Genomic DNA, 15523 nt, shown 5'->3' with positions numbered 1-15523 from the left:
GAAGTTATTTATTAGCAAAAAAATTATAATAAATTAATTAATTCAACTATTTTCGTAGCAAAATGCATTTACTTTACTGATTTGCTACATGAGTAAGAAATATATTAGTAAGACAGTTAAAATTAGCAGGCGGCGCCGTGAAAATCAAACCCCGATGAGAGAGAATTATGTACGTATTGTTCAAAACAAGATACCTCCGTCGAAAAGATGCACCGTTCACGCCAAAACCATGTGGCCTCCTGTGACGTATCGCGCAGTGACGAAAGCTAGTCTACATAGCAACAACATGTGAAATTTAAAGTTTCTTAGATTTCTCCGAGACCCCTCAACAGATCCAGACAAAATTAACATGGGACCATCTGGGAAGCATAATCTTCAAAACAAAAAAAGAATTTTTCAAATCGGTCCAGTATTCTTGAAGTAATACGAAAACACACATAAAAAGCCGCAAGCCGAAATCATAACCTCCTTTTTTGAAGTCGGTTAAAAAGGGCATTGCGTAAATATGCCCTGAATTACGCATACCGGTCTCCTACATATGTGAATCTGCGCAACGTACTGTTAACGTGTGAGCATTTATTTGACAGCTTTAATCACAATTTACTTTTGGGTTTTTTTCTGTAAGCGTAATTGCTTAAGTGTTGCTAGTATTTTTGTAAATATTTTACGCTGGGCGTATTCGGAAATGTTTGAAAGAACATTAAGAACGCTTAAAAGAAATGTTTAAAAAATGCATTTTTCTAGAGGAATTTCATGCCTTAAACAAAACATTTTAGAGGGTGGAGGGGGGGAACGAAACACATTTTAAGACAGTATAGTATGGTATGAATTTTATTTCATGTACATAGAAATTGCGTAAAAACTATGTTCTTTCCAATTTTTACTGTTTATTTTGTTAAAACAAATACGTGTCACTATATGCAGCTAACGATTTATTTCTGTACTTGGTTTTTCGGGTAGTTTCGTTTAATAGATCGGTAGGCGACGAAGTGAGCGTATACTGTGAAACGTAATGCTGACGAATATTCTAATGGCGTCAGAAATTCTTCATTTTTCGGGAATGCCCTCCAAAGAGGAAGTTTCCCGAGTAGCATCAACTCATCGGCCGATCATTGGCCATTCATCGAAATCCGATCAAACTTTAATCGGCCGATGATCGGATTCCGATGAGTTTTCATCGGAAACTGCTCCAATATGTCTCATCGGCAATAGTAGAATCCGATCATTTTGCTCCCTATACCGATTCGATTTGGAGCAATATACAAGCAGTGCTGATCCAAAGCGATGAATTTTGGATGAAAATACGATGAGATTTGGAGCAATATGCGAGCAGTGCTGTTCCGAAGCGATGAATTTAGGATGAAAATACGATGAGAAGTAGTAACAGCCGCAATATAGGGACAAGAAGGTGGAAAACAACTCAACAGTGGGAAGGGGGGTCCACCATCTTGGATGATCACGTGACCCTTCCGTCATCTTGAAAACGTTCAGGAGGGGTATTTTCGGATGACGTCATTTTGAAATTCGGCATTTGGGACAATTATTTAATATATTTTAAATTTCTTAAAAACTGGTTTATTTAATTTCTTATATATTACTTTTTATGATCGTGGTTCACGAGTTTAACCTAAATTGAGGGACCGGGAATCGAACCCTCGACCTCTGGAGTACGAGCTTCGTATGTTAACCACTAGACAAGTAATGTTCTTACCCAGGAGAAAAATAATGTGTTGAATGGAAAACCATTTGTGGCGCCATCTATCGGGAGTCAAGGCCATGACAGATTTCTGAACGGAAAGTGAGAATTTTATTCAGTGAATATGCTTGTGGCGCCAGCTAGTAAAGAGTCGGAGTCGATCATTTTGCCCGCAAACTGAGTCGGAGTCGGTAATTTTGGGAGTTAAATTGAACGGAGTGGAATTGTTTTGGAGATAGAGAGAAGTCATTCAAGAGTCGGAGTCTCATTTTGTTCGCAATTCCAGTAAGGTAATCGGGGTCGGAATAGTGGAGTTGAAGTTGAATTGATTTTGCAGCAAGTCGGAGTAAACCATTCCAAAATCCAGGAGTCGGATTCGGAGTCAAAGTCTCAGTCATTTTACCCTCCGATTCTCAACCCTGAATGTTGATCCGTATAGCCTTACGTTTGATCAATCGTCAGATATTCGAATAATAAAACTTACCCTATTTTAACAGTTGGGATATTTCCAAAAAATTTTAGATCGGGAAAATTTTTATCGGAAAATTTAAACGACCTACTTTTTTTCCGATGAAATGTAACTCGGCACTTTTCATCGAAAAATATGATCGTTACGATCTTTTTTTCCGATGAAATGTAGCTCGGCAAATTTTCATCGGAAAATTTTAATCGTTAAGATCTCTTTTTCCGATGAAATGTAGCTCAGCAAATTTTCATCGGAAAATTTGATCGTTACGATTTCGTTTTTCGATGAAATATAGATCGGAAAATTTTCATCGGAAAATTTGATCGTTACAATCTCTTTTTCCGATGAAATTTAGACCGGCAAATTCTAATCGGAAAATTTGATCGTACGGACATAGTTTTCCGATAAAAAACAGCTCATCGAAAACCGGTTCTCGGATTCTGATCGCAACAATATCAGCGTGCGTTACGCGATGAGTTTAGGAGGAGTTGATGATCGGCCGAGCAAACCAATGGCTTTCAACCTGTGGACTCGATGTCCGTGAAAAGGGGGAGGGCAAGCATAATGAAAAAATGACGCTAAAAATAGTTACATAATACGAATATTTTGGCATAACAAAATGCAAAACACAACGTTAAAACTCATATAAGTGAAATGTACTGATACAACACTTATGAAAATGATTGTATCAATTTTTTTTCTATTTTGAAAATTACCTTATGAATGCAAAACAATGTTACATCGTATTGTTATTGTTTGCTATCAGTCTTTTGCTTATTGTATCATGCAACAAGGTATCAAAATTTAGCTCTTGAAGACAACAATGGCATTATTATCTTCATTAGAAAAATTTTAATACTTTGTTAATGGAATTAAAATTGATATTTATACGAAAGCAGTAAAGTTGATCTTAAATAAAAACCCAATTTTGTTCAGCGTTGAAATACAATCATATAAAATTATAGTAACTGCTTTATGACAAATATTTGAATGAATGCATGTTCATTTATTCAGCTAAAAAATTGAATAAAAAAGTAAAGAACTAAAATATCATTTAATGAAAGCAGGGGGAATCAATCATTTTAGAATAAAAATTGATTTTCTATAGTTTACGTTCTCATTCTTAGTTAAGGTTGAGTGTAACATTAAAAAATATTATTATTTATGTAGTTTTTATGCGAGGAAGATAAGGAGGGATGAAAATAGTGATGAAAACTGAGTCGCGATTGCAAACAGGTTGAAAATCGCTGGTATAAAACATACCTTTTTAAGTATTTCCACAAAGTTTCCAAATAGCAGACTCGGAGGTGGTCCCGGTATGTTGTGTCTTTTAAAATACGTAAAGTTTCTTCTCCTCCATCTGAAACCAAATTAGTACCTTTTAAGATTGTAAAAGAGTTGCATTTCTGTATTTTTAAAATGGATATTTTCTTGCTAAATGGTATCAAATTGAGTTACATCTTTTTGTATAAAAGTTAAACAGCTCACTTTTACAAAGATAAATATTTAATGACTAATGGCTAAAAACTAAGCTATAGACGAGATTTAGGTTTTTTGAAAGGATATGCAATGTTGAAATATATGCATCGCCATTTTTATAACTATACTAGTTGCGTCGCCCGGCGTTGCATGGGCTACCTCAAAAATGCGAGAGATGTCAAGCTGATGTTTTTGTAATACTCTGATATCAGTTTTTAACGTGTTAAGGAATAAATAAATGTGCGTAATGCAGGGTTTGCAAAACACCAGTAAAACATATTTTTGACAAAAATCTCTTTAACATTAATAGTAGTTGTCAATCGTAGTATTTTCAGCTCGCACAAAATATGAAAATATATATATTATCAAATATAACCTGTGCTCTCGTTAAACGGAATTACATCTGGTAGGCTATATCCGAAATATCTACGGTTTTTACGTAAAATGACACATATTGCTTAGTTGAATGCATAAAATTAAAGCATCAGGTTTTATTAAGTGTCAATAATTGCATTCCTTTAATCCCAAGTCATCAACTTCCAATTAAGCTTTAGTTGAAACCATTAAAAGAGATTTTTTTTTTCGTTCGGGAACTTCTAATTCATTTAAAGAAATTTAAACAATCTTAATTTAACATGTTCTTTTAACTGTGCAAAATGTATTTCAAAACTAAAAACAGAAGAGAAAATGAAAGTTATTATAATTCCAACGCTCACCCATGTGAAGGGGAAAGGTCCAACAAAATAAACATAATTAGATGCTCATCCTAACTTTACCAAGATATGAGGCTGGTCATAATAAACTTACATTGAACAATACAAGAACGTTGGCTATAAAAAATAAACGAGCTGATGTGTACATCACATAACTTCCTTTTACTCCAATTTTAATGTCATTTCCCCATTACTGGCAATTTTAATGTCATTCAATAGTTTACTCTCGAAATATCCCCACCAGCGGCCAAATAAAAACAAGATTTAAAAAAGAAAAAAATCGCCAAATTTGTCGCTTACTTGGCGACAAAACTTGGCGACCAAAAGACTAGCGATATATTGCCAAGTGTTCGCCAAATTATAATACCACTTAAGCTTACATCGAAATTAACAATGATTTCCCCCCATAAAGGGGCAAAAGACCCCTTTAGAAACACCCGAATGCAACCAAAGGGGGAGGTGCACAACTAGACCACACTAGGAGTCTACGTATCAAATTTCAACTTTCTAGGACATACCGTTCTTGAGTTATACGACATACATATGCACATACGCACATCCGCACATGTGCACATACGCACATCCGCACATGTGCACATACGCACATACGTACATACGGAAGTCACGAGAAAAGTCATTGTAATTAACTCGGGGAATGTCAAAATGGATACTTCGGGTTTTTATACGTTCTTAGGCACTTATCCGCGTGTGGTCGGGTTGAAAAGAAAACTCAACATTCATTCGAGGGTAAACAAAATGGAAATTAAGGCCGAATTTTGACTGAAATTTTTTTCGCGAATACAATACTTCCTTTTTTTGTAAAAGGAAGTAAAAAGGCAGACGATGAATAAAAGTTATGCTCGAGTAGAGCAAACGGTTATACTGATTGGTGATTTCGAGGACATCAGTTCTACTACTGAAACTATTATTAAAATGCTATTTGTTAACTCATAGTGTAAAATGGCAACAGAAAAAATAAAAAACTTTGCTTAGAATACAAGAGAAACGAAGAAAATTTAAAATAGAATTCTAAAAGAAAAAAATGTCTTAAAAAGTAGTTGTATGATTTATGTATCAGAATAAAAGAGAAATAAAGCTAATTGGAAATAAAATTCTAGACGAAAAAGTTGTTTTAAGATTTGGAAAGCAGCCAAAAAACACAGCTTTTTAAAACAATAATTATAATTTTATTTGCTTACCCATGTGCAAAATGGCAACAGGAAAGAATAAAAAACTTCTGAGAACGTGATGTTAACTGACGTTTTCATTAATATATCTCCTAATAAAAGTCGCACAATTACGAGATTGATCTTATTGTTTTCTTTGGAAAATTTCAAATCGATCGGTACGTCGTTCGACTCTCAACTCGCACTGATTCTCCAGAACACCAAGCTTCAGACGGACAGGCAAAGATACGGACACGAACAGATTTTAATCGTATAGATTAGTATAAATTATTTTACCTTTGTTTTGATTTTGTAACCAAAAGTTAAATATATCCCTTGAAGCACATTTACAAAAAATTGAAGTAGTACAAATTCTTTGAATGTAGCTGCAAGTTAGATTATAACAAATTAATTTTAAAAAATCGCGAGTTTAACGAAATGCATTACGTTAAATGAACTTTTGCCAATAAATTTTTAATTTCTATGATTTACCCCCAGTGCTCGCTTCGCCCACTGAACTCCGTTCGGTGCCTGATGTTGCTCAATGCTGTCTACGGCGGATAGCAATTGACGATTTTAATACAATTTTTTTTCTCAATGCTCGTCTTTTTTTCTCCTGCCCTTTAAGGTTTAGAGGGGTGAGACAGTGCAGAATGGCTTTCTCTGGATGTCTTGTATCCAACGGTACCAGTATTCACCTGGTAGACATTCACAGTCCGGAAGAGATAGGTTTACAGACAGACGCGCACAGGTTTCAGTAGGGGGCTTCTCCCTCTGCTAGCTTCGCACGGTAGCCCCCATTCACCATTCGCAGTGGCTCAATGCCACCTGCGACGGGTGACAATTGATGAGTTTAATGATTTTCAGTGTGTCATGATCATCCCAGGATTTCTTTAGTACAGCCTCCAGATTTAATGTCCGGCCTCTTAAGTTTTAGAGGGGTGAGACAAAGCGGAATCGCTTTTCCTGTCTGGAAAGGTGCCAGTATTGACTTGTTAGACATTGCCATCCCGGAGGAGTTACGACTACACCCACACAGAGATGCGCCACAGGTTTTGCTAGTATAGATTGGCATTTAGTAGCTATATCTATCTTACTGCAGACAAGATCTTTTAAGAAAGGCATCTTCAGCGGCATGGACCTTAGAAAGTGGAATTTTGTCACATATCTTGTGACATAAATATATTACTTTTAAAGTGATTGGGGGTTTTAAATTCATTGGTGATCTGATATATCCACCCTTGAAGTACTAGTCTTAATATCTGGGTTTGATGCGGATCATTCTTTTGCGGAAAGTAGACACAGCCGATTTTGTTTGCCCTAGCTCCCTGAATAATATTTGCTTTTCTATGACTAGAATTAATTTCCCGCTTGAAAATTATGGTTTGTTTTTTCAAAGATAAGTACCTTTAAAAAATCTTTTTCAAGTTATTATTAACTAAACTAAATTGTTGAAGTTTGCATTTTTCAATTCAATAAAAGCCCTGGTTATATAAGTTTCAGGAGTTTTGCTTATATTTTATTGAAAGTCTAAGCGTATGAACGAGAGGATCCTTTGTTTGTCAAACTTGTCTGGGACTATATAAATAAGCAGTATTTTCTTTCTCGCACTAAGAAACGTTTTTGTGAGTTCATTGTTTTGTGAGTTCATTATGTTTCTATGCAAATAATGAACTTTCACTAACGTACCTGAGCAATGCACTTAGCATGAAAATGAAAATAGATATACAAAAATGAATAAATATATCTATAAACAAAAATTATTTCGTTCTTTGCACTTGAAAAACTTTTTTTGTGAGTTCATTGTTTTGTATTCCTTATGATCCTTTGCAGGTAGTATGTAATCAATTTATTTTTCGTAAAAATGTACAGAAATATACAGGAATAATTAAAAAAATTGGCAATCTTAATAAGCAATAATGGCAATATGACTGTAAGTATTTCGGGCTTAAAAATAGGTTTCCGTCTTAAATAATGTCCATACAAAGGGATATACTGTACTTTATCTCCAGAATAAATTTTAGTTTCTATAATCTATTTATATTTCTGCACAGACATTTCAGAACTAATTTAAGAAATGCATTTTGCATGCAGATAAAAAAGAGAACATGTTTCACATAATGTACCAAAACTTTCAGTATTCTGATCTGAAATGATGCTATTCAAAAAGTAATTTTAAAAAACTAGAGTACCGCGTGTCTGAAAACCGTATCTTGGTACTTACGTTAACCATAATGCTATAACAACGGCTAGTAAAGCAACTGTTATGCTCAACATCCTGAAACGAAAGGTTCCACTTCTCTTTGGAAAAGAAATGTAAACATCACAGTGACAAAGTAAAAACTTTATCCTCTGATTTCTTCAGTAGCAGATAAAACATTAAATGACATAGCAGAATTATATCTGATAATGTGTGACGACAACAAATGATGTTAAAACTATCTGCATTGATAAAACTTAAATATCTATTGATGACCAAAAATTTTATAGATTCTTCAAGAACATAACTTCCAATTCCAACTCGCTCTTTTACTAGTTGCATGTACTCCATAAATTCTTTCAAAATAAAAATAAATAAATAAATGAAAAAAATATATATATTCTATGTAAATCGATGTAACTCGGACTGTGTTATCAATTATGTGATTGTGTATTATTAAATGCTGATACTTTACATTACGTAAAGAGTCTAAAAGCTGGGTATGTATTAGAGATAAATAATGCTACCGTAACCTTTTGACATTTTTTTACTTTTCTCTAAGCACTTTGATCATATAGATCTCCATTTTCTTCGTCAACAATGTTACCAATCTCAATTTAATGGCATTAAATCTTTTGGTCTTTTGAGGGTCATGGGACGCATATGTCAATTAAGTTCAAGATTTAGTTCATTAATTATGGAATACAAATAATCTATATTTTTCCTTGTTATTTCAGATTTTAGAATCTTAATATTGGCGAAAAAAATATTGTTTATAAAAAATACTCTAAGCTTCTTTTGAAAATAATGCAAATGACATACATCTAAGGAAAACATCGCATTCATATTATCACGCTTCTAATTTTATTCAAGACTACATTTATTCGGACATATTTCTAGTAGTACATACAGGGCCGGTTTACTAAATAGGCAAAGTAGGCAGTTGCCTAAGAGCCTCGAGGTTCTGAGGGGCCTCGGAGAAATCTTAAAATTGAAAATATGTAAGAAAAAAGTTCTTTTCGACAAAAAAAAAAAAAAAAAAAGAAAAAAAAGAAAAAGTTTGAAAAAAAAAAATTTAAAAAAAAAAAAAAAAATAGAACCGACTTCAAACGTGCTCTAAAAAGTGAAAAATAATTTTATTCTTTAAACACCATCGATAATACTTTTAAACATATTTTTTGATGTTGGCGCAAAAACAAAAAGTAAAATCCAGTGTAACATGCTTCGTTCATATTTTTTTCAGAAACTCAAAAATTTTTTCATAAAAATGCCCCATACTTAAAAAAAACTATAAACACGAATTAAACTTTAAGCGATTGGCACTAAAGACTTATCTTTGCTCCTTTCTGGAATGCATTTGCGTGTTAATTTAATTATAACCATTTAAATAATACGTTTTCCTAAACTAATTTACATTTCACAGCATACAAGATGCTTGTAATGCAATCCTGTATCTCCTTACTTAGCCCCGATCATCTGCTATTGACATAGATGATAACGATAAAAATACTACTATAGTTGAGGCAAACGTAACCTGGTAGCATTGTGAAGGCTAAGCAGATCCTAATCACTGTATTACCTCGCTTCCACGTTAGGTTTACCCTTACTATTGAGCAATGACACTGAAGAAACTTGATGCTTGCTTCAGAGAAGTCTTCACTCAAAATTATCATTACAATTACTATTAATATCACTGTTGTATGGCACCAAACTTTTGTAACAATGGGTTTTATATTTAATCATTTAATAGGGAAAATGAGCGAAGTTTACTGTTTTTTGCTTATAACTTTTTTTCTAAAGAACAAATATGGTCAAACGAAGTAATGGGACCTAAGTTGAGCCATCCCCTATCCATTAAAAAAAGAATCATTAAAATCGGTTCACTAACAACGGTAAGTGGACAAACAAAAAAAAAAAAAAAAACATACATACGGTATGAACTGATAACCGCCTCCTTTTTGAAGTCGGTTAAAAATGGGGCTCCCTTGCTTTTTTTTCTCTCTATCCCATCTTTTACTGCTGTCAAACAGGAAATTTTTTATACATGTGGGATCCGGGGCATACACTACAGCTATGAGGCCCCAACCAAAAGGTTTTGTTATTCATTTTCCAAAGGTCATGGAGAGCATGGTCTTTTGTTTTAGCTGCTAAAGGGCTGACAGTGGCAGATTTACAATACCTCAAAAGTCGCAAATGGGAGGGCCCCTACAACATAAGGGCCCCAAGAGGGATTTAAAATTAAACATGAAAAAAATATTGACGTTAGACAAGTTGGGCCAAAAAATGAGTATTAAGATACGTCATTGTGTCTCGATTGCATCCAGATCATTAAATGTTGGTTAACGATAAACTACATAACTCAGTGGCGTAACTACGTACCGCAAGACTGCGCATCGCGGGTAGGGGGGGGGAAGTCAGGAGAGGCCCGAAAATTGCTAAGCTTTGTTTTCATTCAATTTCGTAAAAAGTTTTCAAAAATCAAACTTAGTTTTGAACGTTAATATTTTTTCTGGAGCTCCCTAGAGCCCAAAAATCTATTGTCCAAGGGCCGCAATTACGATATTGGGGCCCTAGGTCAAATACTTTTTTGGTGCCCTCTTGTAGTCAAACATTACAATTATTTCCATTTGCTAGAATAGTTTTAGCCAATTGGGGGCCCCCAAATAGCAGAAAGGACTTTGCTACGGCCTAGTAGGCCTATTCAGTTAACAGGTCCTAAGTAGAGAGAAGAGTTTCCGCGGTCCAACTTTGATGCGCGAAAATCAAACCTTGACTCGGCGATTTTGTGTTTCATAGGCCAACTGCCAAAGAATATAGATAAAGGAGAAGAACTTTCACTTCGAGACCGGTTTGTAAGCTCCGCAGAGAAAATAAATTACTAACGAAAACATGTTTTGGGACAAAAGCCGACATTTAGGAACAAATTCGTCGCCAACGGTGAACTGGCTTGGCGGAGGGTTGCCATTTCCTCGCGGGAGTCGGGGAGACACACCCCCCATGGAGATTCTAAAGCCTTTTGTATCTGAAGATTTGAAGAGTTCCAGATGTTCAATCGTTCTTCTCTTTTAACTAATGTACTCATTTGCTACTGTTGAAAAACCGCAACTGATACCAGGGTCTTTAGAAGAGGAGACTAGGGTTGGACCATCTCCCGAAACAGGTTGTGGGGGAATGAAATTGGTGACGTAGCTCTGGAAGCACTCGCGGAGCACTTTAAGACGATTTCAATAGGAAATGGCATTGCTTCGCTCCTATTTTTGGACATAAAAGCATAATTTGGAAAAAAAATATAAAAAAATAAGTCTTCGTGTCTTAATTTACCTTTTTTGATACTAGTGTCTCACCCATATTTTACGAGAATTATTTTGAATTCGAATAAAATGGAAAAACAAAACTTGATCATGAGTGATTTCAAACGATAATTATTATGAAACTAAACCAAGTTTGACTACAACTTAAAATTATTTTATTAGAAGAAAATGGTAATCTATTTGAGTCATTAAATTCGTAAACTACTACAAAAAATCTTTTCCTGATTTGAAAGAGAAATTACTGTTATTCATTTACTTTAAAGTTTGTCTTCAAAAAATTGTAGAAGAGAGAAAGAATCATGATTAATATTAATAATATAATAAATTAATATTAATTCTAAGAAGTAAAAAATGAATTTTTCAATGAATAATGATTGAATTTAATAATATATAGCAACTATATTAGTTCAAAATAGTTATATATTTACATTTATAAAATATATACAACAACATAGAGGGAAAAATACAAATACTCAGAAACTGATTACCACATGGTAATATTTCATTTATACGTCTTTTATGAAAAAAATTAAATATCTCATGAAGAATTTTTAAAGCAATTACTGTTATTACAAGCAGATATTTCCCAAGTACTGTTACTCGTGTGTAATGGAAAGATTTTGTAACTACTATGTTGATTCAAAATGCAAATAGCTGTGTACATAAATGACTACAATAAATACATATATTAAAATATTATTTTTGCAGAATATTAAAATAACTATAGAGGAATAAGTACGGAATATCAGAAGCTGGTTGATACATAACGTTTCTTTAATTACCCCCCAAAAATATTATCCGATGAAATATTTTTAAGACCAAACCTTTACTTTAAACTGATATTTCCAAGAACTATTGGCTGTGACTTTTCAAATGGATACCACTGATGAACATTCAAAGTATGATCAACTATGTAATTACTGATGTTTTTGATTCAAATAAATGAAATAAGCTGCAATAAATACATATACTGAAATAATTGCATTTGTAGAATATATGCGCAACTCTAGATGGAAAAATATGCGTTATACGAAACTGAACATCAAAGATATGCACCGCCAACCCTTTCATGTTTTCGACTTGATGCTCAATTGAAGAAATTTCGAATTTATGTTAAGCAATTTTTGTTAAATATTTTGATTCTTGTGTACAGGTAAGTATGTTTCATAAGAAGATTTTAAACTCGAAAAAAAAAAAAATAATAAAGAATAACCACTCAGGTACGCAACTATAAAACGGAAATAATTATGAAGCGATACGAATTAATACGAATTGAAATTAAAAGATGCACAAGTCATCAAATATATGCATATATTTTATTAATCTCCAATTAATTTACATTCTTAAATAATTTCATTCAATAAACATCACTGATTATGAAATAACAAAAAAATGCATAACATTTTGAATTCATAGGTAATTTTTAAAAAACCACTCTGAAATCCATAACTATTCATGGGCGAACAGGATTCCCCAAGATAGAACCAACCTTGACTCTCAAAGGTTTCAAAAAAAAAAAAAAAAAACCTCGAAAGTCCACAGGTTTAAAGGGGGGGGGGGGACACCCCTAAAGCGCACAGGTTTTAGTCCGTAAAAAATTAAGTAAAATAAAATAAATAAACCGAAGGTACACAGGTTCAAGGGATGAAAGAAAAACTGAGCTTAGGTTTGAGGAAGCAAGAAAAAAAAAGAAAAAGAAGAGGCTCAGGATTGAAGAGGTGCAAAAAAAAAAAAAAAAAAAAAAAAAGAAAGAAAGAAAGAAAAAGAAAAAGAATGAATGAATGAAAAAAAAAACGAAGTCACACAAATTTGAGGGTGCAAAAAAGAAAATAATAATAACGAAGGTGCATTGAGGGCGCATCGGCCGGCGGGCCCGTCCACCCCTATCACTGTCTGACCCCTTTTTTTCCAATTATACCAAAACCTATGTTGCAGCTGCTCTTAATTTTAGTCATTAGTTATTTTATTTTTGCTTCTGTGTTTTAAATTCATAATAAACTACACCCCCCCCCCCTCACCGAACGAAAAGGGGGAAAACAATATAGGAAGGAATACTAAGAATTAAAGAATTTATTTCAAAGCACTGGGATAGTATTTGAAAAATAATTTAAATGAAGTATGAAAAATTGCCCTCCCATTGCCCTCCCACCTTCTAATGTTGGATTCTTGAGGAAAAGGTTGCTAAACCCAATCAGCGAGAGCCGACAGATGAAGTAAACAAAGGGGGCCTGTTTCTTGGAAATGTCATGCCCAGGGCACGGGCAAAGGGAGCCCGTGCGATAAACAGTGCGAGCAGAAAAATTAAAATTGAAGATGCAAACCAGTATTGAGCTATGGAAATACGCAAGTCAGTGCTTCCAGGATGACGTCAGAGACGGCCGTTTCACCCCTCCTTTAGCCACGAAGCGGGGGAAACTGAAAGATCAAAGACACGGTCCCGATTTTTCTCTTTGAGTGGGCCTGGAAGAAGTGTCATCGCGCCGTTCGACCCCTGAGCGTTGTGCGAACTAATGCATCTACTAATCAGAATGAATTCGCCCTAAATTTCCCCTTTTACTGATCATTGAGGGAAGAAACATTATTATTCATTTCCACTTTTGCTGATTTATATCATTGAGGTTGTAAAAACAAAATAACCTTTTTGGTCTGCTACGGGAGTTGTTTTACGGGAGTATTCTTCTTTTTTTTAATTTAAAGAAATGGTTTAAACGAAGAAATAAATTTAAAAGTTTCTCTAGCAGCTCTAGTTTTCAGATAATTTCATCTGCTTTACCCAAATTATGCAGTTTTAACTCCATTTTATGCATTTCTAAATCAAAGTGTAGGCTTCTGAAACAAGGACTGCCTCCAGCATGTTTGCTCTGCTATAATCAGTTGGCAGTCTAGTTACATTCAGAAAAACTCACTACATGAAGTAAATATCTAGTAAGTTTAGTAACAAGGCTTCAACGAATTGCGGTCAACTTGTAAGTTCTTGCAATGCATATATTCGCTTTGCGTGATGTGTGACGAATTGGATCTTTGTATGTAATATTTCCAGGGTCCGACTAATGTAGACAATAAACAAAATTTTTTGGGGGTCCTCTACAGTCAAACCTTATAAACAAAAGCATTAATAAAGAATCAGGGGTGGTAGTTTCAGGGGTGTTCAGGTGTTAAATCACTTATTCAAAGCAACCCACACTTGTACACATGAAAAACTAGATAAATTCAGGAGAGTACCTTAATTTTCTTACATAGAAACTGCAGCAATTTTAGTATTTTTGGGGCTCTTAAAAATTGGGGACCCATGGCCAACAGCCTAATTGGTCTGGTTGGTAATTGAGCTCTGATTCTTTTGTATAATACACTTTGAATAAAAATTCCATTATTTGTTTTTCATTTGATCTATGGATGTAACTTAAACCCATGTCACAAATATTTCAATGTTATGTTTTAGAAATTTGAGCTCCTGCGCAAAAATTGATGCCCCGTAAGAAATGCTTTGGTGAAACGGATGCAACGTGAAAATGCAACTTCAGACCGTTTAGTTACATTCATTCCAATAAAAGATTAAACAAAAAATAAAATGTGTTAGCATCTCACCCCTTCCCCCCCCCCCCCGCACACACAACCGTACTCCGATTTCCCTGCTTTCCTTAACAAGGAGGAACAAGCGAAGTCTTAATTACATCGTATGCAATACTTCACACTTCACTGTGGCATTTTACGTAGAGGTCAAGTCCACCGAGAAGTTAATCGGGTCAACGAGAGAACATGAACCAACGGGACCCCACCTTACCCTAGCCTTGTCAAATAGAAACGCAGCTAAAAGGGAGCTAAGAAAATACGAACCTGTACAGCGAAATAAATGCGGTGTGCTGATCTTCTGACAACAAGCTTTAGCTATAAACTATCTGAATTCTATTTAACGTGTAAAAAAATCACCTAATAAAATAAGTACAGATTTTAGCTTCTGAGAATTCCTATGCAAACTAAGCTCTGACACGGGACATCTTGTGGCTGCATAAAGTTTAAAAATTTCATACGACTTATTCATACAAATGTATCGAAATTTATTTTGGATTTAAAAAAAAAATGTTGAAAACTCTCATAACTGTCTCTCTAGTGAAAGTCACTGGTTATTCTTTGTGCGGACTCGTCTCCAGATTAGAGGTGCTTTAAATGCAGTTTTACCTACACGGGTATGTACTAATTTGTGAGGTTTATTTTATTATTTTTTTTAAACTTTTAAATTACTCAAAAAATCATATATGTTTCTACAATCAACTCTCTTTAGAATACGCAACCAGTTTCAAAGAAGGCAATGCAAAATGATGGTAACAGTAAACGAAATGCCCCTTCGTTCCGCAAAATTTCGGCCGTTCAAAATGGGTGGCCGCTTTAAAGGGTTTTCGTTACAGTTGCAATGTTATTCTATATTACGCAATATAAGTTAATGTAATACATAGAATGAAATTTGAGACTGTTCTAAAATGGAAATAGTATATTA

The 15523-nt window shown here is 34.3% G+C and overlaps 1 protein-coding gene across 2 annotated transcripts in view; it reads right to left on the bottom strand.

Annotated features, from left to right (window-relative positions):
• Positions 1–7811, bottom strand: part of LOC129218298 (cytochrome P450 3A5-like) — an 84728-nt gene extending 76917 nt beyond the window's left edge. For both annotated transcript variants that reach the window (XM_054852532.1, XM_054852533.1), the window contains exons 1-2: positions 7745–7811; positions 3426–3522 (exon numbers count right to left, since the gene is read on the bottom strand). In XM_054852532.1, coding sequence (XP_054708507.1) covers positions 3426–3522; positions 7745–7797 — 150 coding nt within the window. In that variant the 5' untranslated portion in view covers positions 7798–7811. The remainder of the gene's footprint in view (positions 1–3425; positions 3523–7744) is intronic.
• Positions 7812–15523: the final 7712 nt, after the last annotated feature.

Source organism: Uloborus diversus, chromosome 3 (assembly GCF_026930045.1).
Source record: "Uloborus diversus isolate 005 chromosome 3, Udiv.v.3.1, whole genome shotgun sequence".
Taxonomy (NCBI): domain Eukaryota; kingdom Metazoa; phylum Arthropoda; class Arachnida; order Araneae; family Uloboridae; genus Uloborus; species Uloborus diversus.
The sequence above is the reverse complement of the archived record's forward strand: the minus strand, read 5'-3'. Positions and strand labels throughout refer to the sequence as shown.